The sequence below is a fragment of the Misgurnus anguillicaudatus genome, chromosome 22 (assembly GCF_027580225.2).
Source record: "Misgurnus anguillicaudatus chromosome 22, ASM2758022v2, whole genome shotgun sequence".
NCBI classification, from domain to species: Eukaryota; Metazoa; Chordata; class Actinopteri; order Cypriniformes; family Cobitidae; genus Misgurnus; species Misgurnus anguillicaudatus.
This window is the reverse complement of record NC_073358.2, coordinates 4,258,730-4,281,780: the sequence shown is the minus strand read 5'-3', so window position 1 is coordinate 4,281,780 and position 23,051 is coordinate 4,258,730. Positions and strand designations below refer to the sequence as shown.

The 23,051-nt window shown below is 37.1% G+C and overlaps 1 protein-coding gene across 3 annotated transcripts; it reads right to left on the bottom strand.

The window, feature by feature from the left end:
• Nucleotides 1-76: 76 nt before the first annotated feature.
• On the bottom strand, nucleotides 77-22,848 carry sympk (symplekin). 3 transcript variants are annotated; one of them, XM_055200479.2, is made up of 27 exons: nucleotides 22,691-22,848; nucleotides 21,213-21,301; nucleotides 20,913-20,978; nucleotides 20,771-20,824; nucleotides 20,602-20,675; nucleotides 20,379-20,505; nucleotides 20,044-20,293; nucleotides 19,790-19,960; nucleotides 17,104-17,334; nucleotides 16,218-16,369; nucleotides 15,825-15,975; nucleotides 12,988-13,195; nucleotides 12,733-12,883; nucleotides 12,418-12,653; nucleotides 8,381-8,462; nucleotides 8,169-8,282; nucleotides 7,947-8,094; nucleotides 7,695-7,855; nucleotides 5,787-5,895; nucleotides 5,605-5,705; nucleotides 5,271-5,361; nucleotides 5,008-5,109; nucleotides 4,206-4,393; nucleotides 3,755-3,931; nucleotides 2,926-3,030; nucleotides 549-734; nucleotides 77-461 (listed from the first exon to the last, which is right to left on the bottom strand). In XM_055200479.2, exons 2-27 carry the CDS (start codon nucleotides 21,288-21,290, stop codon nucleotides 300-302), a joined length of 3,675 nt encoding a protein of 1,224 aa, XP_055056454.2. In that variant the 5' UTR covers nucleotides 21,291-21,301; nucleotides 22,691-22,848; the 3' UTR covers nucleotides 77-299. The 3 variants fall into 3 exon arrangements, with proteins under 3 accessions (XP_055056454.2, XP_055056456.2, XP_055056455.2); XM_055200481.2 differs by having other exon boundaries at nucleotides 77-458; XM_055200480.2 differs by having other exon boundaries at nucleotides 21,213-21,303; nucleotides 22,698-22,807.
• Nucleotides 22,849-23,051: the final 203 nt, after the last annotated feature.

The window sequence follows — 23,051 nt, the reverse complement described above, 5'->3', positions numbered from 1 at the left end:
GATAACTCAAACAAACTTGTTGCTTAGCGATCTCTCTACGCTGATTGGCTAAAGATAAATGACGTAGGACTCAAGCCATTTTTTATTCTTTTAATGAACGTTTAATTTGTTAGACATGACATTTTGTTCGTAAACGAAAACTGACACATACAAAATCAATTTATTTTCAAAAATTATTTATATGAATGTATTTGTTCCAGCTAACATCAAGTGTTTGTTGAGAACCAAAGCAGTGAGGAACTAAACAGAAGCTCATTCAATCGCAGTCAGTCAATTTTTCAGTCTTATATCAAGTGTCATTAATCCACATTGCTTGTTTCGGGTTCAGGTTCTGTGTCAGCGTCCTCGGGCACGACTTTTGTTTGGTCAGCTACATCACCAGCCGTCGACTCTTCCATGGGTTCATCCGCCTTCTCTGTGACAGTGCTGGACTGCGTTGCATCTTCAGATACCTCCATCTGCTGAAGATTAAAGTCATCAGTCAACCAATGCTGCTTTGCATGAGTGCCATAAATGATGATGATGATGATACTATAATGTTAAAATACCTGCAATGCTGGTTCAGATGTAACCACAGGAAAAGCATGGGCTGCCTCTGCCTGCTCCATGGGTTCTTCGACTTCTTCCCTTCTGGATGGGATCGGTTCCGGCACTGGTTCTGTAAATGCTATGGGTGCCGGGGCTGGAGGTTCTGCTTGTGGTACTGGTGCTGAAATGTGTTTTGGTATTTGAATCTTGGGAAGAAAAGAAAAGGGATTATTTCATTATCTGAGGTGATACAGTATACTTTTGACTTAGTACTAAAATAGTAGTTTTAGTTATTAAGGGGTTAGTGAACCTATGCACAACAGATCGCTACAGTATATCTCACTGCAATATCTTACTCTACTACCCAGAACATCCCAGTTTGGGAATAAACCTTGTCAGTATTCAGGATTCAGCACTTCTCCTGTTGCTTGTCAAGGTTGGATTATTGTATTTTCCCCCTTAAAGGTGCAGTGTGTAATTTTTATAAGGATCTCTTGACAGAAATGCAATATAATATACAAAACCACATTATCAGTGGTGTATAAAGACCTTTCATAATGAACCATTATGTTTTTATTACATTACAATGAGACGTTCTACATACACAGAGGGTCCCCTTACATGGAAGATGCCATTTTGTGTCCCCATGTTTCTACAGAAGCCCTTTACGGACAAACTTTTTTTTACTAAGTTGTCTCCGACGATGACATGCCCGTCCGGTGGCGGCTACCGCAGCCTCTCCATGCGTAGTGGACCGAGCCATTGGTTGCAATTTGCAACCTCACCACTAGATGCCGCTAAAATTTACACACTGCACCTCTAAATAACTTACTACATTATGAGTAAGTTGTGGGTAAGTAATTCGTTTAATTTTTACAGTTAAAGTCCCTGTGAAATCAAAACTGGCAATTCTTATTTTTTTACGGAATATTGCAGTGTTTATTATAAACAACTTATCTGTGTGGTTCATTATTTATTTTTTTTAAATTCAGGTGTCCTCCCAAACTTTAAATCAAAATCTGAAAATGTCGAGCTTTGGATAAAAGCATCTGCTAAGTCAGTGGTTCTCAAACTTTTTCTGCGTGCGGCCCCCTTGTATACGGGGCATTCCTTTGCGGCCCCCCCAAAGAAAATTTATGACAAAAACAGTTCCAAAACATTTTAATTAAACAAAACATATTAAATTATACAAAGTATTAAGGTTGGTTAGTAGGCTTAATTTGTTTTTGTTTAATTACACAAAATTTATGATAAATTAATGTATTTTATAAAATGTCATAAAACTGGGGTCCCCCTGGCACCGTCTTGCGGCCCCCCTGGGGGCCCCGGACCCCAGTTTGAGAACCACTGTGCTAAGTAACTTAATGCAAAAAGAAAATTTGCATGTGTTGGAATCATAGACTGTAAAAAAAGATGCCGCTTCCTTCCATTGTAATGAACTGAACGTAAAATGTACAAAGATGGGTGCTGACACGTGCAAAAACGTCCGTTTGGAGCCTGGGCATGTGCAGAAGGAATCGTCCGTGAAGCACGGAGATGGAGCCACGGTATCAAACATCCGCACAAACGCTCGGAAGCCCAATTCAACCACGCCGTTTGAACATCTCATTTGACTGTCTTACTAAAATAAGGTTAAAGGTGCAGTGTGTACATTCAAGGGGCATCTAGTGGTGAAGTTGCGAACCGCAACCAACGCTCAAGTCCAACGTTCACCGAAACGCATAGAGAAGCTACGATAGCCGCCACAGGACAAACATGTCACCGTCAGAGACAACTTTTGTCCGTTAAAGGGTGTTGCAGAAACATGGCGGCACAAAATGGCGACCTCCATATAAGGGGAGCCGCAGCGTATGCAGACAAAAACAACTCATTCTAAGGAAATAAAACATAACGGTTCATTATGAAAGGTCTCTATACACCCCTGATAATATAGTTTTGTATATTATATTGCAATTCTGTCAAGAGATCCCTCTAAAAGTTACAACTCATTTTGTCGGTGTGAAATAACACAGAAATAGAAAATGAATAGTTAAAATAGTTATATCTTCAATCTTCCCTCGAAGCTCCGACAATCCGCTCAGAGAATCTGTCAATCACAAATGTCAATCATAACGACACGCCCAGTTTCTATATCATCAAATTACTAGCTAAAATGAAACTTATCACAAAAATGAACAATTGAACATATATCAGCATCTTTCGGAAAATTTAATTGGAGAGAGCGGGTTTTTTGACTTGTACTGCATCCAGCCACCAGGGGGTGATCAAAGAGCACGCGGCTTCAATTTCAAGACGTATGAGGCAAACCCGGTTGGAATCTTTTCCTGTTTGTAGACATTTATGACATGGTGATGATCAATAAACATTGTGAAGTATTTAAAATAGCCCAGATTGTACCTGTCTCTCTTCTATTACTTCTGGAAGTTGCGGTTCTGGTTCTGGCTCCAGCTTTCTGATGTTGGCCTCCAGAATAGCAATTATAGAGGATGGAATGTGGGCTTGCTACAGAATAAAATTAAAGACAGATAACACATGATTGAATGATGTTTCAAGTAGTAAAATCTAAAAGGATTACTATCAAATCATGTCTTTAAAATATATATGTGACCCTGTCTGTGAAAACCTTTTCCATGTCAAACTTTTGATACTCCTAGTCTCATCATTACATAAAAGACTTAGCCTGGATCTAACTTAGATGAACATTTTGAGAGTCTCTGCCTAACTAATGCAGTTCTCAGCTATACAGATACTCTGCCCCAGCATTTTTTATGTTTTTCAAAAAAGTTAAAATTTTCTTCTTTAAATATATAAACATACAATATATAAAATGAACGAACAGACCCTCTGCTTTCAAACAAAAAATGTTTATCCTATCTTCATTTGTTCTCTTTTATCACCTTTCAAATATGGGAGGTTACTTCAAAAATACCAAATTTTGAGCAAAAAGCTGAGATAATTTCATTTTTGTAAACATGCACAGAGTTTTTACTGTTTTTGCATCAGTGGATGCTTTAGTGTTTTATAAGTTGGGTAAGAGCACCACCTAGTGGATAATAGCGGAAATATGGATTGCCATAAAAAATCATTGGCAAAAAAGCGTTTTTTCTTAATTGACGAGATTACTCGTCAATGGCTTAATTGTTCATTAATATTAAACAGCACGTTTCAGCACATACTAGATTATTTTACTTTGCACTTAGAGACAATGGTAAGAGTTTCTACACACTTGGTGAGGCGTAAAGGAGTGCACATGCTGTAGGAGCGGGTCTCTCATCTCCGGACAACGCTCAAACACACTAGCCAGTTGTGCAGGAGGTAGTTGGAGGAGCACGTTGTAAGATTGGGGTTTTGTACGCTGGCAGCATTTAACAAAGCCCTCCCACACCTTGGGATACTTCCACACCTGTTGAATACACAATACACACACAATTACACTTCTAGCCCAAACACCATCAGTGCCATCTGCCGATAACTGTTCCCATTGAATAATAACATCTCCCTCCCCAACAACATGCATAAAAACATGCATTTAACTTCACAAACAAATAAGCTCTCGCTTACACTATTAGCGTACTACAATAAAGTTGACATTTTACATAAACATGAGTGTTGATGGCTTTACTAAACAGAACACTGCCGTCTGAGACCCATGAGTATTAAGACATGTGACCACTGACTTGCTTAAGGATGAGCCGGGCCAGGATGTTCATGACAAAACCGGCCAGGCGAGGGTACATGGTGAGGGACTGAATGACTGTACGCATCAGCAGTATGGGAAGAGGCGTCTGCTCCATTAACTGCTGCATCACCACCGCCAGAACTTCTGATGTGTACACATTCTTCTCCCCAAAGCACAGGTTGGTGGCTACAGGAAGAACAACAGTAAGCGGGCATGTACACCAAAGCATTTAAAGTCGCAATGAAATTGAAATAAAAAACTTAATTTGTTTTGGAATATTGTAGTATTTTTTACAAATTACTTGTCTGTGAGCTTCATTATTTAAAAAAAGCCCTCATAATCTTTAAATCAAATACGCAAATCTTCTCCCCTTTCGGAAACAATTTCTCTTTACTTCCGGGCATATGGAATGGCAGGTGGGCGGGGTCCGGGAAAAAATCACAGCGATTAGGAAATTAAAAGAATTAAAAATATACAAAATAAAATAAATAAAAATTGAATAAATAACAACATGACACAACTTCAACCAACTCAAATCAGTTCTCGATGAACGAATTCGATTGCAGCCCAGGCTTTTTCCTTTATAGAATGGCCGTTTCACTCGGGGATATACGTCACCATGAGGAAAATAAGACAATTGCTACTTTCGTTTTATGGCGACTTTAAACGCCAGGCAGACAGCAACTGTTGTGTGCGTTTCTTTAGCTTAGCACTTTGGTTGCAGTGATAGCTTATGTTCTTTCGTCTTTCGGCAAGCTGACCCTCAAATTAAAACGATTTGGTGTGAGATGTTAAATTACCTTTGATGATTGACTTCATGTCACACTTGGAGGAGTCAATGTTGTGCAAGGCGATGAGGAGTTCAGCAGGAGTGAGCGGAGACATGGAGGAACTGCCTTCACCTGCACAACAAAGTCACTTTATATACAATCCAGAATAAATCAAAACTTTAAAACATGACACAGAAAAACTATGAAATCACAAAGCATCACACAAACATCTATATCTCTCAAAATTACTTATCAAACATGTACACATGCATAAAAGAACAAGCAGTTATTACTGTGTTGAGTGCCCAGAAGTCGGTTGAACACCTCCTTGACTACGATGGGATTAAGCTTGATGAGTTTGGGTAAAGCCTGGATCACTTCATGCTTCTCAAAATACATGAAGACAACACTGTGAGACCATTACAACATACCAATGAGCAAAACAAAGCTTTGTGTTATAATGATTCACAAACGCACTGCACTTGATCTCTTAACTACATTAAATAAACACATGGCACCATGTGACCGCATTATTCTCCCATTTTTGTATTTGAGTGATTAGATCTGATAGTTAAATGCCATGTAAATACAACACCTAACAAAACAAATGGAAGTTGAGACACAAACCTTCTCCAGGCCATTGATGACCGGAATGAGAAAACGAACATCAGGGACTCGTTTATGATAGAGATCTCGCACCCTCTCCACCAATTCAGGAGATGGAGGCACTGGGAATGAGAAATGGACATTGAAATGGACATTTTCATATAATTCCCTCTCACAAACATACACAAATACACACACTTTACCTTTATCAGTGAGTATGTGTAGACAGCGAGTGATCAGTGTCTCTGCTCCTTTAGGACAGTTTTCAACCAGGAGCAGCAGGTCAGGAGAACTCATCCCCATGCCTCTTATCTACAAAAGATAACAAGATCTACTTGAACCTTTTGATGCATTGTGGACACTACAAATCGGACAATGTGGGGTGATGTTGCAAGCACATATTATGTCTTTGTTTCAGGGTTCCCACACCTTAGTTGGGTGATTCTCACGAAACCATTGAAACACCACGGCACTAATGATTTTAGCTTTAAAATGTGTAATATAGTAACATTAAAAAGCATCAGAATTAACACAATACCTTGCACAATGTGTGATTTCAACATAAGAATTTATCATTGTAAATTTTATCTCATTTTCTGCTGAAGTTCTCATTACCGCAATGTGTCCGGCTGTGTTGCGTTATGTTGTAATTTAATCAAATTAACACAAAAATGTTAAGAAAAAAAATAAATGGATGTTTTGCTAGACTACTTTAGATGACAGAAAAAATATTTACTGAATATTCATGTATAATAATAATGAAGAAAAATTAGGAAAATTATGTGTCCATGCCTGATGTTCTCATCCTCCGCAACACTTCTTGAGAACAGTTTAAGCACACATACAGAATTTTAATAAAGTTTGATTTTGAGTGACCAAGCACATGGACCAGTTACTTCAAGATGGCTACCAAGTAAGATCATTTTTTACAGTTAATTTGAAATATTGTCTTGTCAGAATGCTTACACGACATTTTGATTATCATTACCGCAACAGATGCTTATTAAATATTAATTTAATTAATAGAAGCATAATACTTTGATTTTAAATGCATGTCCAGAATCTCCAAATTATGTTCTTTCAGGTTTGTCATGTCATTTTGAAAATATGTCAGTGTTGATGTTTTCTGACTGCTGCGGTAATGAGATTTTTTAGGACTAATTTTTTTAATTATGTTACAAAAAGTGTTAAATGATAAGTAAAAGTTTTTAAATTAATGTTCCCATTTACTCCAGACTTTGTTTTTCAATGTCTGGTGGGAAAAAAGTAAATTTAAGCAATTTTTACATTTTCATGCTTGACATGTTTAAAACCAAGTTTTCGTGAGAATCACCCAGTTAACTTCAAATTAAAGGACCTTTCAAGGACCTTCCAGGTCAACACCCTCAAATTCAAGGACTAAATGTGGGGACACGTTTCAAGTGAGAGCAAGGTTTCATTGTTTTACTTTTAAAGATAAATTGTTACAGTTCCCTTTCAAGGGAACTCACATTGCTTCACTGCGGTGACACTTTGGAGACGCCTCCAAGGTTAAGTGCGTCTGAATGTGTATATCAAATTCAACCAATGATGAGGCTTAAAGACAAAGACAGGGTGATGCGGGACCCAGAAAGTATGTATTACAGGGACGCAGGAAGTATGTCAAGGGAGACGCAGCGTCTCGTTCCCTTCTCAGGGAACAACAGTTACATACGTAACCAGAGACATTTTCATGTGTCAAACACAACTATGCAAAAAAGCATTTTGGTATGAATCAACATTTGCATACAGAATATACAAGCATTTAAAGCGAACAGTATAGCACGTGTGTGTGCTTAAAAAGTCTAGAATTTTTATGATATTATCCTACACTGCACAGGGAATAATATGGATTTAACTTCTTGCATAAAATAGATTCAAGGACTTTCAATGACTTGTATCTATGTATGTATATTTTCAAAAACTTTACAGGGCCTTGAATTTTTCCCCAGATTCACAAACTTTCAAGGATTTCAAGGACCCGTCAAGGAAAATGAGATAGACAGCAATAAACCACAAAACTAAACATGAAACGCAAAAAAAACAATAAAAAAAGTAATTAATAAGAAAAGTTTATTTCGAGACTGTCTTATAGGCTGTTCAATGACTCGCAGCACACTACGTTTGATGTCAGCGATGGCCTCGGTGTAGACGGCTGCCAGCTCATGAACCAGACAATGGTTGAGGGGCAACAGGGAGAGATAAAGATAGAGACACTGCCGCACGGTTTCCTCCGTCCAAGAACCCGCCACCTCTAAAGAGACGACAGAATTGAAGAACCGTATCAGATAAGGCAACAGGCAAGATAAACTGGGATGTACTGAAAGCAGGAAAATGCTTTTCACCTGTGTCCTCCGCTGCTCCAAACAGAAGAGAGGGTGGGTTTGGGTGGACCAGGAACTGCATGTACGTAAGACCAAACTTCTCAATACAGTCCTTTAGGTGTTTCTTCTCGTACATGCGCTTGATGAAGCTAAGAGCGGTTGTTCGCACCTGAAACATAATAAGAGATTATGCCATGCTTTGGACAATTTTTAAAGAAAGAAACTATTTGAGGCAAAAGGTACCTTTTCTTTTTCGTGACAGCTGAGGTTCAGAAGAACATTGAGGTACTGGTACTGCCTAGACGGGCGTTTCAGAATGAGATCCTTTAAGGTGGACATGCCCAGGTATACACGTGACTGTAACAGCAAGTGTAAGGTATATAAGGCGATCAGGTGAAGAAATATGGAAAGATAATGAGATACTGCTTTTGGTGTTAAGTAAAAGTTTGGCTAACCTCATCTTCGCAGTAGCGTTGAATCACCTCCAGGGCCGAGTCTGTGATGACTGGAGCCTCCAGAACAAGCTTGGTGAAAAGCCTGAGATAAATAAAAAAAATGATCATTCTACACCATTTTACAAGTTTGAGATACAAAAAAATGATTATTATAAAAAATACTGAAAATATATTAAAACCAAATAGGTTTTATAAAATAAAGTGCTACATGTCATGAATACATCAAGTTTTTCTATAGTATTCCAGAGCCTCTTTTTGCAAATATTCAAAAACAGTACTGATCATATAAAAACCCATAAATATGGGTCAATGACATATTACACTTAAACTAAATCTTTTAAAAATGGATGTAATGCATTTCAGCACAATTTAATTTTTTTTACATTATGTTTGATATCCCTATTCAAAATAAATGTCAGGTGGTACAACCAATTTGCCCGATAAGTTTTAATGTGCTCCGTGTGTCATGCTAATTGTTTGTTTATTTGATAGTGTCATTTAAAATTGCAATATAATCCTGATAATAGTTTGAAAGTGTAACCGTACTTGACCATAAAATTAACACGAGAACTATAAATTTAAGAACAATCATTTTAAAAAAGTATAACAATTATAGGCAACCTTAGTTTGCATTTATTAAAACTAAAACTTTTAACAAAATAATTTGCTTATTAAAATGATTTAACTTACTGTTTTTTATTTCTCAGCTCATTCCCCGCCATTGATGAGTTATCTCGTCAATTATAAGAAAACATTTACCTGCCAATACGAGTTTTTACGGTAATCTGTAATTCCACTATTATCCACTAGATGGCTCGTACTGTGGGTTCACACCAGATGCAAGTTCAACAATTTGCGCAATTAAATTACAAACAAAGTCAATGCAAAGGCGCGATCAGTCCTCACGTGGGGCGATACGAATGATGCGATATGGGTGGCGCGTTTGCCATGAAAACACGCGCTATTCGCCTCAAACACGTCTTCGCCCAAGTTGAAAATATTAATAAATAAAAATATTAATAAATAACTCGAGCGAAAAATTTGCATGACAAGAAGTTATCTGATCCCGCGAGTAATCTAGAGCAAGTAACGCAATGCCCATAGACTGTAAAAAAATATGGACGTAGTGTCCATGATGTCACCCATTGGTTTGTGAAGACCGTTTTTTAAGCATAAAGTAGGCGTCGCCTGCCTTCGGCATCTTGGCTGCGCGTCACCACGAATCACTCGTGGAAAACCGAAAATGGGTAAAGAAGCGGGACAAGGGTGAAGCTGAGGTGGCTGTTTGCTGAAACCACGCCTGCCTAGCTCGATTCTAGTGACAGCAGTGGGCGTTTACCTCTCACTCAAGTGGCCACGTCCTTAATTATGCAGAAGTTTAAGGCTTAATATAATTTAAACGGATGAGTTACAAAAAAATTCACAGTTGTAACGAAGGGCAAAATTAGCTATATAGACCAAAAACACTTTTTGTACCAGACTGTAAACATATTATTTTCTACTGTAAAGTTAACATGGTGGTCTATGGGAATTGACTCCCTCAATGAAAAGTCACTTCCGTATTGGCTTCATCAGAGAGATCGGAAGGTTGCCCCTCGGCGATTATAATGATCTTTTATCATTATATTATATTATATATATATATATATGAAGAGTTAGGTTCCAAAACGCGATAAACGCCATTTTTGAAAAAAATGAGTTACTGCCAAAATCAGTATTTTATCAGGTCAGTAGTTAAAAGTTAATTCTTAATTTTACGCAAAATCCAATATCCACCGTGTTATTCTGTCATCTTTTCTCCCTTTTTTCCCAATATGCGATAAGCGCCACTCCCCCTTTTTTACAGAACGCAATAAATCCTACAGCGCACCATTCACGCAATGTAAACAAACATGGAGGCGCGCTGAGTACATGGAGTCCTAGTTTTCCTCATCTACTTTGTACTTCGTGATCAACAAACAAAACAAAATAATACTTTAATTGCATTGATAAACCTGTGATGGTTTTCTGTGATGGGAAAGAAACGTAAGCCATCAACATCTAATAATTTCCCTGAGAGGCACTCGGGAGACGGGTGCTTGTTCTCCCGACAGCATCAAGCTTCTCATGCTAACACATTAACCCCAGAGGATCTTATGAAAAACTTTACATAATTTTACTCAAAGTCAACGAAAATCGAGCAGGACCAAAAACATTTTACAGCTGATCACTGTGAAAGACGTTAAAGCAACGACGTCAAGTATAACCGCAATGACAGGGTTCTTAATATGACAAAGTAAGTGTTTTGATTAATGACATTAATGTTTATATTTTTAATTAGTGTGTACAACTAGTCAACTAAATGAATATAACATGGCAAAGATGAATGCACATTTATATAGGCTATTGATTCAATAGATTTATAGCATTTTGAATAAAAACTTGTCAGGGATTTATTGCATTTTGTGGAAAAAATAATAAATTTTTATAATAAATCTTTGAAAATCAACTTATGGATTTGAATTTTTTATGTTTTTATAACCTAAAGATGCTATGTGAAAGTTTGTAACAGAAAATAGTTGTTTTCATCTTGTCACTTTCTTGGTATAGAAAACACGTTTTTACCAAAATTTGTCAAAATGGATTTATTGCGTTTTGGAACCAAACTCTTCATATATATATATATATATATATATATATATATATATATATATATATATATATATATATATATATATATATATATATATATATATATATATATATATATATATATATATATATATATATATAATGATAGAAGAACATTTTCCTGGACAACATTTTGTAAAACTTTTGTGAAAATCACAAAAATGCTGGCGGTCAATATAAAAAAGGTATAATGTAAATCATTATATTCACCATTAGTCACCATTTTTGTCTTAAACTGCTAGTTTGTATGGACAGTTGACCCGCCTGCCATTTTACAAGTTTGAGATACAAAAAAATGATTATTAAAAATACTGAAAATGTATTAAAACCAAATAGGTTTTATAAAATAAAGTGCTACATCTCATGAATACATCAAGTTTTTCTATAGTAAATACTTCCCCCGGAAACAAAAATATGCATGTTATGTCATTGACGCATAAACAAATACAAACATAATTATTTCCCCCTTAACTCTTTCCCCGCCATTGAGAAAAAACGCTTCCCTGCCAATAACGAGTATTTTCGGCTTTCCGCAATACTGCTATTTTCCACCAGGTGGCACTCTTCTTATACTTATAACTTCTAAAACCCAGAAGTATCACCCAAGGGCAAACAGCTGTATGTCCGTGTATGTTTTGAGGATCGCTCTGCATCTGATCTCTATCAAAAGTCCTTAACAAAAATTTTGTGTTTTTGAAGAAACCTACCCATATTTGAAAGGTGATACAAAGAGAACTAATGAAGGTAGGATGAAACGTTTTTTTTTTTTTTTAAAGCAGAGGGTCTGTTCTTTCATTTGATATATTGTATGTTTATATATTTAAAGAAGAACATTTTCTGGAAGGCATTAAACTTTTGTGAAAATCATGAAAAATGCTGCCACTGGCTGGCAACTTTAAAAAAAAAAAACGTTGGTGGGAAAAGAGTTAAGTGGAATCAGAAATACCGTAATTTCAAGTTCCGAGCACATGAACGATCAAACAGAGTCATATTTCCGAAATGGGAAAATCAGGATTCTAAATGATACACAAGCTGCTGAGTTGTGACACTTAAAAGAAAAGTAACCACAACTTTTCTAACTGGCTAGCTACCTGGGCACTTTATAGTTCCATAAATTATTATGGGGCATTAATTAATTATTCATAAAATCGCAGAAAAATAGTTTTTGTTATACACTGCAAACTTTTTTGGTTACATCTGTTCAATAATTTCTTTATAACCAGTCCACAAATATCTAATCAGCCAATTTTTATTATCTGTTGGTTTCCATATAAAGATGAATTTCATTGAAAGATACACCAGGTAGAAATTTTTTTTTTACTGTTCCTTCAACATCTCAATAAAATACTTTCATTTTTTTCTCTCACCCGTCTTTCTGCTCAGGTTTCTCCTGCAGGCCGGACAGAAGTGTAAACAGACACTGCTCGTAGCTGTCCAGAGAGCCGGATGGCTGCTGATTTAGGTATTCATTGTACTCGTGGTACAGTAGAGAAAAGGCCAGTTCACATCTACCCCGCATGTCATCCAGGATAAACTGTAACAAGTCATTTTTCATCCCTCCTTCAAATTGGGTCACCAACCGAGCAAGCAGCTTCATTCGAACCTGGAAGACGGGAAACATGGAAATCAAGAAAGGGGAGGCTGAAGCAGGAAAAGCATGGAAAGCATGTCTGTAGACTCACATGAGACATTCCGCTCTGTGCAATGGCTCTTTCCGATTGGAGGATTCGATTGACGGACATGTCGATTAGCTTCTCAATCTGAGCCTCTGAGAACGGCTGCACGACGTCTGCCAATTTAAAGACCTTCTTTCTGCCACTGGTGCCAGGAGCTCTAAATAATGTGGAGAGGAACACAATACGAGACGATCAAATCAGATGAATAAAACAAAGCTTATATTTATTATTAATTATGTATATATATATATATTTTTTTACTTTGGTTGTGTTGTGGGAAGTATAGGTTCAGGAACTTTCTTGATCTGAGGTGTCTCCTCAGTAACAGGGCTCTTGTAGGCCCCCACCACTGAGATGGCCTGACCGAGGGAGAATTTACGAACGATGAGAGGGTCTTTGGAGCTGATCTCACTCGATCCTTCGTCCTCCCCCTTCACCTCCTCATCCCGAGCCTTACACATTTCCAAACCTGTGCAGTGTTGAAAAATAATGGCATTGCATTTATGAAAAGTAGGGATGGAGTGGACTGATACAAAATTTCTGTGTCACTTTTGTGTTTGACTACTTAGACACCAATAGTTTTGCTTTTACGCCTTGTTTTACAGTATTATGTCGTGAAATCCTAGTAGTGGAGAGCGTACAAACTGCAATTCTGTTGTCATTGTCACCCAATTCAAAATAATCCCACAGCATGAGCTCTGATGTTTTTTATCATCAGATAATCTGCCCTCATTATCGGCTGTTTTAAACCAATCAACCAAGGTCCCATTAGTGCGAAAGTATCTGCCGATACCAATTAAAGGTTGATAGATCTATGTATCGCTAATGAAAAGCATTGGTCAGGGCTGCCAAAATCGCTAGCCCGACATCCCAGGGCTATTGTGCCTTCCAGTCAGGCTACAGAAATGTATATCTGCCTTGCCCGTCAAACTATCTTAGGGAGGAAAAGCATATATTTTAATGCTTTTGCATTCTCTCACAGATTTGGTTTGGTAATTATAGTATTTTCCAGACTATAGGTCGCATCAGTTAAAAATTCACTTTGAAGAGGAAAAAACATATATAAGTCGCACTGGACTATAGACGGTTTCATCGGAAGCATGTCTGGATCCGAACTTCACTTCCGGTTTCGTTTTTTTTAATGGTCTGACTATTGCTAAACTGATCTCTTGAACAAATGCCTCGGCGAACATAACAAATGTTTTGGTTTCCTATGTAATCTATTAGGGGTGTGACGAGACACTTAATCCACGAGACGAGACGAGACACAATATTGGGTTCACGATAACGAGACAATATTTTTTACATTTTTTAAGAAATCCTCAATGATAAAATAAATGAATAAGAAACTGAAATCACGCCATTTTTAAAAGTTATAACTAATCAAGGACTGTTCCTAACAATTATTTTGCTAACTGATAATAAAGTAATTTGTTATTTTTGGGTAATAAAAATAGACCCAAGTGAGCAGTAGCCTTTAAAATTACATAATAACGAAGATGCAAAAATAATTGGTTCAAATAAGGCATTAAAACCAAGTTACATTAAACAACATTACATTAACAAACACATTACATTTGTGTCCTATAAATAAAAAGCATTATGTATGTATTATAACAAATGCCTGCATGGGGCGATAGTGGACTCGTCTCACGGACGCTATCTTTACTTTCACTTTCACTTTAGACGGAGAGAAATGCTTATTTTTAGCCAAACAATGTTTAAATCCATTTGAATATTTAATATATGTCAATTTCTTTACAATAGAAATGATACAGCCACTTTCATTTTTTTTAGCAAGAACATGCAGACATTAAATCATGTAAACTCTGTGTGAGGGTTTAATCTGCTGAGACTTCACATCTGACTCTGATCAACAGACAAACACAACACATCTCAGACTTCACAAACGAACATTATTGGAAACCCAAACCAAAAAGCAAACGCTGTAAAAGACAAATATAATGCATGCACTGTAAAAGGTTCAAACAGAAAGCTGCATCCTCCGAAGGTCGCATATGCAGACTGCATACGTCATCAAGGTTTATTTCAGATCATTATCTGAGCATTACATTTGCAAGTCGTGAGCATATTACAACAAGTTGTGATTAACTAAATAATTAGTAAACTTTATAATTGTTAATATTCTCTAATAAGACAGTCTTTATGAAGTAAATGCAGTTTAAAAATGCAACCTCCGAATGATGCAGTCTTTTATTTGAGAAACGGCCAGCATTTCATATCCAGAAGAAATCTCGCGAGACACATTTAATCTCGCGAGACACATTTAATCTCGCGAGACACATTTAAACAGTAAGGACGAGATCTCGTCACACCCCTATAATCTATGTGTTGCTTTTTTTTGCTTGTTATATAAATAAACTACGTTTAAAGAACTTTGTTACTTATTCTTTACCGGAAGTTACGTGCGGACCACGATAGCCGCTTGTTTATGTTGTTACTGCTGAAACAGTCTATACGTCGCATTTATTTACAAAATGATTTCACAAAATCCAAGCCCAGGAACAGACATTTAATCTGGAAAGACGATTTATTCAACTAAACAATGGCACACAGAACAGCAGGCTGAGTAGGTGTCCATACATGTTAACGTAACTTTACCATTTATTCACCGAACACAATAGCATATCAAACATACCTGGGAGGCTGAGTAGGCTAAAGTAACACGACAAGCCAAATCAAGTTCAACAAGCTCCTGAAGTCATTCCACATCACTGAATCCACTGAATTACATAAATACAGGAGCAGCATATAGCACCCTCTCGCGGTTGTAGACGGTAATGATTTCTCTTGGTTCATATGAATTAATTTTGACATATAAGTCGCACCTGACTAGAAGTCGCAGGACCAGCCAAACTACGAAAAAAGTGCAACTTATAGCCGGAAAATACGGTATGTTTTATGTAATTGGGGTATACTGGTATTGAAATTGCATTTAAATGCGCGCTCACTTTTTAGTTTCATTTACCATTCGCGATCGCTCAAACTGTACAGGGAGTGCACAGTACTGATTTGTCATTGATGCTCTGGATCTGTCACGCAGACTCTCTAAACCTATTCTGTCGAAATCCACTCACCTGGTCCCAAACCAGCCGCAGTCATCTGTGTAGCCATCAACCTGGCTAAATGTTTAATTTGAGCTTCAGTACCCGCAGACTCTACAGGCGTGTACGTGGCCTGGAAAGAGGCTGGCATCACTTCAGGCAGGTAGACCATACTAATGAGTACCTACATTGAGACACCAAATAATATGATAAACACATACGTTAGTTAGAAATACACTAAACATCTTTATAAAGATATTATATGCACCCGTTCACAACTTATGTAAGAACTACTAACTCTTATGTGTGACACATTGTCCTTTGCCAAATAACCAATATATCGTGCAAAATTGTGCTTTACATCCTGTATCAGAATACATGATTAGTTCAGACCAGGAGTTGAACAAACTTGAACAAAGCATTTACCAGGTTAGCCACGTTCTCTGGGGAAAGGAGGGGAAACAGGAACTCGGCAGTGAGATCGAGCGCTGATTGGGTGCCAACGGAGGAGGAGGGTTTTGGTGTGATGACCGGTGCTTGTTCCTCCTTATCTTCATCATCCTCCACTAAAGCAGTCTCTGCAACCAGAAGCAGACATTATTCACCTCCCATTCAGATGGAAAGCAAACAACTATAAGAACATTTTATTCTATCAACCTAAAAAATGTGATCTATGGGGCATTTTGAGGTAAAACTTCACATACGTACTCTGGGGAAACCGATTACTTATTTTACATCTTAAAAAATATCCCTTAAAATGTTCGGTACGTGTGTCCTTTTCTGTGAAATCCAGGCTAAAGTCTCGATTTAATTTCGAGATTCTGCGGATCAAAGTTTGATTTTAATCCTTGAGAAGGCCTTATATTAAAGATATTAAAGTTGGACTTTGACAGAGTATTCTTTACATTAAGTAGGATGATTTTATGTACGAAACAGTAAAAAAAAGACTTTTTATCAGCTTTTAGGAGTACATCACAGTGTACCTCAAAAGGTGTGGACGGTAAAAGGCCCAACTTTGATAGCATAGGTGCTTTACATTTAGGGTGTTTACCCACAATATAACACCCGGTTCACTTCATGACGGAAGCCCAGTGGCTCAACTATCTCAAGAACTTCCTGTATTTGATTTGGCCCGGGGTAGAGCAGAGTACACACCACAGATGGATCTCGGAATTCAGCGACAGCCCCTCCGAGACCACCTGTCGGAGTGGTGCCGTTGTGTTCACACCGACCCAAACGAAACCTAAACAGTGCCAGTGTGAAAACACCTCTGTAATAACCCCCTCTGCTTTTTAAAAGTGCCACTACTAACCCATCTTGATCCTCTTGCCCTCTACATAGGGCTCATGGTGGCGTCTTTTCTGTGGAGCAGGGGTGCAGCGGGTGATCTCGTTCTGAGACATGCCGAGATCCTGCAGCAGAGTGGAAATCTGGCCGTGGAAGTCCACACTGCTGGGGTGCTTCAGCACCGAGACCAGGTGCAGCTTCAGGTTCTTACGCACGCTACTGACCTGAGATTTGGCCAGAGTTGGTGGCAGGTTAGCTGGAGAGCACAATGAAAGAGGAAAGAAGAGGAATGTCAATGTAGCATTTTATAAACAGACCACAAATTATTTACATTTATGCTTTCGGCAGATGTTCTCAATCCAAAGCGAGCTATAGTGGATTTAAAGGTGCAGTGTGTAATTTTTAAAAGGATCTCTTGACAAAAATGCAAAATAGTATACAAAACTATATTAGCAGGGGTGTATAAAGACCTTTTTATAATGAACCATTATATGTTTATTGCCTTAGAATGAGACGTTTTATCTACGTACACAGAGGGTCCCCTTACATGGAAGTCGCCATTTTGTGCAGCCATGTTTCTACGGAAGACCTTAACGGACACATTTTTTTACTAAGTTGTCTCCAACGATGACATGTTTGTCTGGTGGAGGCTACCGTAGCTTCTCTATGTGTTTCAAAAGCGAGGGGTGAGCAGTGGACTGAGCCGTTGGTTGCAATTCACAACCTCACCAATAGATGCTGCTAAAATTTACACACTGCACCTTTAAGATAAAATAAATAAAGTGTTCCTGTAGCTCAAATGGTAGAGCATTGTGATAGCAGCCCAAGGGTTAAAACAATTATGAAATTTTGACGGAGGTGGCATTTAGAGGCTTTTGCATCTGTGCACCTAATATAAAAATGCAAATCAGTGCATCATTGAAAGAAATATTACATAAGAGTATAATATGGATTGATAAATGATTTTTGAAAAAAAATTTCTATAGAAAACCTAAGAGTCTGCCTATGCAAGTCATAATCAAAGATGTGGGTGTTATTTTACAATGTTTTAGTACTATGCATTATTATTAATTAGACCATTGTTTACTGGCTAAAGCTTAAAGGATTAGTCAATTTTCTCAAAAAAAAAAATCCAGATAATTCCCTCACCACCATGTCATCCAAAATGTTGATGTCTTTCTTTGTTCAGTCGAGAAGAAATATTTTTTTTGAGGAAAACATTCCAGGATTGTTCTCATTTTAATGGACTTTAATGGACCCCAACACGTAACAGTTTTAAATTGCAGTTTCAACGGGGTTTCAAAGGACTCTAAACGATCTCAAACGAGGCATTAGGGTCTTATCTAGCGACACGATTGTCATTTTTGGCAAGAAAAATAAAAAATATGCTCTTTTAAACCACAACTTCTCGTCTTCCTCCGGTCCTGTGACGCGTCAGCGCGACCTCGCAATACGTCATCGTGTCAAGAGGTCACGGATGACGTATGCGAAACTACACCTCAGTGTTTACAAGTGTGGAGAAAGAGGACCGTTCAGACGTAGTTGTATGTGGAATGATACTAATTAATGTCTTTGTGTCAGTTTATTGTTTAAAATGGTCCGCAAATATGCATTTCATATATGTAACACGTGACCTTTTGACATTATTACGCAATTACGTAAGGTCACGCTGGCGTGTCACACAGGGCCGGCCCGAGGCATAAGCGAACTAAGCAGCCGCTTGGGGCCCCGTGGCCACCAAGGGGGCCCCCAATCGTTTTTTTTTTTACAATTAAATAACTTAAACAAGTAATATAAATGAATGAATATGTATGAATGGATGAACTAGCTAGCGTTTGAGACTCATGTGCAATATAGACACCTCCCGTGCATTGACAATTCGCGCCGTTGTGCAAGTGCGCGTAACTGTAATAAATGATAAGCCATGTCACAGAACAATATGTATCCCTCTGGTGCCGAAAAGAGAAAGAAGAAAAGGACATTGCGGATTAATATGCAAATTTAAATAGGGAAAGTTTATAATTTTACGTGTTTAAAGGGCTTGCAAATGTTAACATTTCAAGTGATTTTAAACCATTTAACCCGCAAAAAGGCACTAAAGTAAGAAGCTTTCTGGACACACATGTGTTTGTATGTTATGATTAATTTAATTTGATTTCTGTACCTAATGCTAATTCTAGCCCTTACTTAATGTGCAACTTTGTTCTTTTAATAAATGTTTGTAATTTCTTTATTTTTTAATAAAGAAATTGGTGATGAGGCCCCCAAACAAATTCTGCTTAGGGCCCCTAAGATGCTCGGACCGGCACTGGTGTCACACAGCCGGAAAAAGAAGAGAAGTTGTGGTTAAAAAGTGCTTTTTTTCTTGTCAAAAATGACAATCGTTTCGCTAGATAAGACCCTTATGCCTCGTTTGGGATCGTTTAGAGTCCTTTGAAACTCCGTTGAAACGGCAATTTTAAACTGCATTAAAACTGTTAAGTGTTGGGGTCCATTAGAGTCCATTAAAATGAGAAAAATCCTGGAATGTTTTCCTCAAAAAACATAATTTCTTCTTGACTGAACAAAGAAAGACATCAACATTTTGGATGACATGGTGGTGAGTAAATTATCAGGATTTTATTTAAGAAAATGGACTAATCCTTTAAAACGTATGGTGAGTGATTTCACACAAAATTGTAAAACTGAAAATATATGTGCAGTGAACTTACCATGTAGCATTTCATAGGCCTGCACCACCTCAGACATGAACATGGGCCGCTGTCTGGCCAACGTGGCCAGTGATCCAAGTGCAGTTGTCAGATTAATGCTGGAGATGGCGGGATGGACCATGAACTTCAACAGCTGATCCAGAGCAGACTTACCCTCCTCGCTTAAGGCGTCTTAGACAAAGACAGGAGAAAGAAGCGATTAAGAAAAAAGGAAGATAAATACTTTGTAATTTAAAAAACACTACTCGGCTTACCATAACGTATATATGCGTGATCTTTGGGAATTTTGTCCAGGCTGATGTCCCCCTCGTGCTTCTTGGGAGTGTCGGAGTCAGGTGTCCGTGGTGACAGAGTGATAATGAGGGACTCTGTGAATTTGATGGCGTGAGTGCGGACCCCATCGTTGTCGGAATCAAGCAATGCCAGGACATCGTCTTTCATCCGAGTTACCATATCCCAGCATGCTTCCTCCATGTCCGAGACGGTCTTGGTACGCACCAGCCACTAACAGAATTGTTAAAAAAATAAATAAATCAGCCCAACAACTCAATAAATATATATAGCGTATATTTGTGAAACTAACTCATACCTGCAAAGCCACTTTATATAGGTGTGTAAGGGTCAGAATGGCCTTTTTCACCACATTCACACTCTCGTCTCTCATTAGCATATTCAAATTGGCAATCAGTCGCAGAAGAAGCTCATTATCCCTTTTACTACATAAACATAATGCAGAAACAGCTTTTTAGGAACTGTTCATAGATAATAGCATTACTGTGTATTGGATGCTAAAAATGTAGTATGCAACTCACCAGGCCTCCTCAATAAAGCCGATAACAAACTTTCGCACTTCAATCGACTTGTCTGTCTGAAATGCAATGATTTCCTGTTCGGGATATATAAGGGCAGAAAGCAACCAATCAGATTTCCATGACAGGTTACTTACTGTACACAAACAACTAAAAACAGTGTTGCACTTACATCCAGAAAGTTATCAAGTAATGAAGGGTCTTTGTTGATAATCAATTCCTGCACCTAACAATAAAAGAATAGAGAGCACAGCTATAATTGATAATCATGAGACAAAAGTTTTATATTCAATATAATAAAAAAGATAGGACACCTGTTTGAGAATGACAAGTTTTTCTTCTGTTGAGATGAGGGAAGCTTGGTTCAGTAATTCCACTACCTGTGTGCATTAAAGGTCAAATTATCCAAAAACATTTTAAATGTCAGGAAGTCAATGAAAGAACAACAACATGCATAATACAAACACACAATGTAAAAAACAATTGCATGTAATATTATGACCACCTTTGTTATAGCTACAATACAATATTATGTAACGCTACATGCAGTACAAGAGAGAAAAATTACATAACATAACTGGGTCTTAAAAATAAAGGGTTTGTCAGTGTGTTACCTTTTCACTGGTGGTCATGTCAAGAGCTTTATCTTCATCCATGCCACCATGTGACTGTTCTCCCACATCTGACGCCATCTCCAAAGGATCTACATAAAAATAACGTCACAGATGTGGAGGTCAGAAAAAAACGACAAATTAGGAAATATCAGGATAAACTGTGTGGTGTGATGGCTAGGGTACCAGACTTTTAAAGGGACAGTCCACTTAAAAATGAAAATTTTGTCAACATTTACTTACTTGTTGTTCTAAATCTGTATGAAGTTCTTTATTTTGATGAACACAAAAGAAGATATTTTGATAAATAATGGTAAGCACATAACTACTGTAACCATTAACTTCCATAGTAGGAAAACAAACAATGTATAAGTATTATGATAAATGATGAAGAAGATATTTTTTATAAATGCACACAGTTGACGGTACCCATTAAATTTCATCGTATTTGTTTTTCCTACTATGGAAGTCAATAGATACAATCAATTCCAAATATATTTTTTATTCATCAGACAAAAATTATGACAGAATTTTATTTTTGGGTGAACTATCCCTTTAAACATTTCTGACATTATCTTCCCCTCCAATCGACTCATTTCACATGAAAATGTATTAACTAGAAATTATATAAACATGTATTTGTTGCATAAAGATTTTAATGTCTATCTTAGGGACAATAAATATGTTTTCGTTTTGTGATTAGTCCCAAATATATGTAGACAATGCATACAAAATAATATTAAAATAATAAAGTACAAATTATATTGAAAAGTAAAAATGGTACCTATCAAGGTACAAAGCATTTAAAATAATGCCACACAATGTAAAACATAAACAAATAAAGTACACCTAAAAGTGAAATGTCTGGATCCATCACAGTACATACAATTCTGGATGGAAAAAAATTATTTAGTGGTTTCGTGTTTAACAACTGCAGTAACACAAAACAATCGGGTCATCCTTTTTGGTGACTGACTGTTTTCTATATAAAATTGTCTTACATATACATCATTCTGTGAAAATATAACCTTCATATTCACTTTGATGCCCCTATGAGACTTTAGTTTAGATGACATAGGCTTATAGTAATTGCTCAGGTAAGTTATATAAAAGCATTCTTGCAGAAAATTTGGTGAATAAGGAAGAAATTCACAATGCTAATGAAACGTCGTCCGATTCTTAACTAGCTAAGCATTCGTTATCGATTTGTCATTACAATTAACAGTACTTCATACAATTAAATGAATATACTACACTATATTTACTAACTAGCAATATCATAAAACGCCTTTTATGCATCACGAAAATTAATATAATAAATAACGAGTGTTACAAAACATATTCAAGATATATGTACCAAGTTACAAATTGGAGAAATTTAATATAATACACTTGACTTGACAACTGCTCGGTTAGCATCAAAGCTAATAAGTAATCCTTAAAGTGTGGAGTCTTAAAAAATACATTCAGGTTTTACTTACAGAATCTTTATCTGTAATCTCTCGCGTGCGAATTTTCTTCCAAAACGGTTTATTTAAGAAAATATGTAGTTTTAGGATAAACAACTAGTCGCGTTGATCATCATTAGCGCCATGCTAAGAACTGAAGCGTTTACTTCCGGGGTAAAAAACGAGATTCATGGGAAATTGAGTTGTGTTGCTGGTGTGCCTGCTTCTTCTCAGCACACACATAAAATATGAATAACTAATTAGTTTGGTAAACTGTTTTAAAATTACTTGTATGAACGTGAAAATAAACTTTAGTAATTAATTTATTATTAAGAGTGTTTGATATACTGTTTTGTTGTTCAATTTTCTAGTTTTTTATTACTCATTCCCGATT

Bases quoted from the DNA above. Each gene is read 5' to 3' on its own strand.
- sympk (XM_055200479.2), bottom strand. From the start codon at position 21,290: ATGGCGTCAGATGTGGGAGAACAGTCACATGGTGGCATGGATGAAGAT. The intron at 20,825-20,912 runs GTGTCCTATCTT...TTTTATTGTTAG, and splicing joins AACTTGTCATTCTCAAACAG to GTGCAGGAATTGATTATCAA. The intron at 8,283-8,380 runs GTTAGCCAAACT...TTGCTGTTACAG, and splicing joins AACGCTACTGCGAAGATGAG to TCACGTGTATACCTGGGCAT.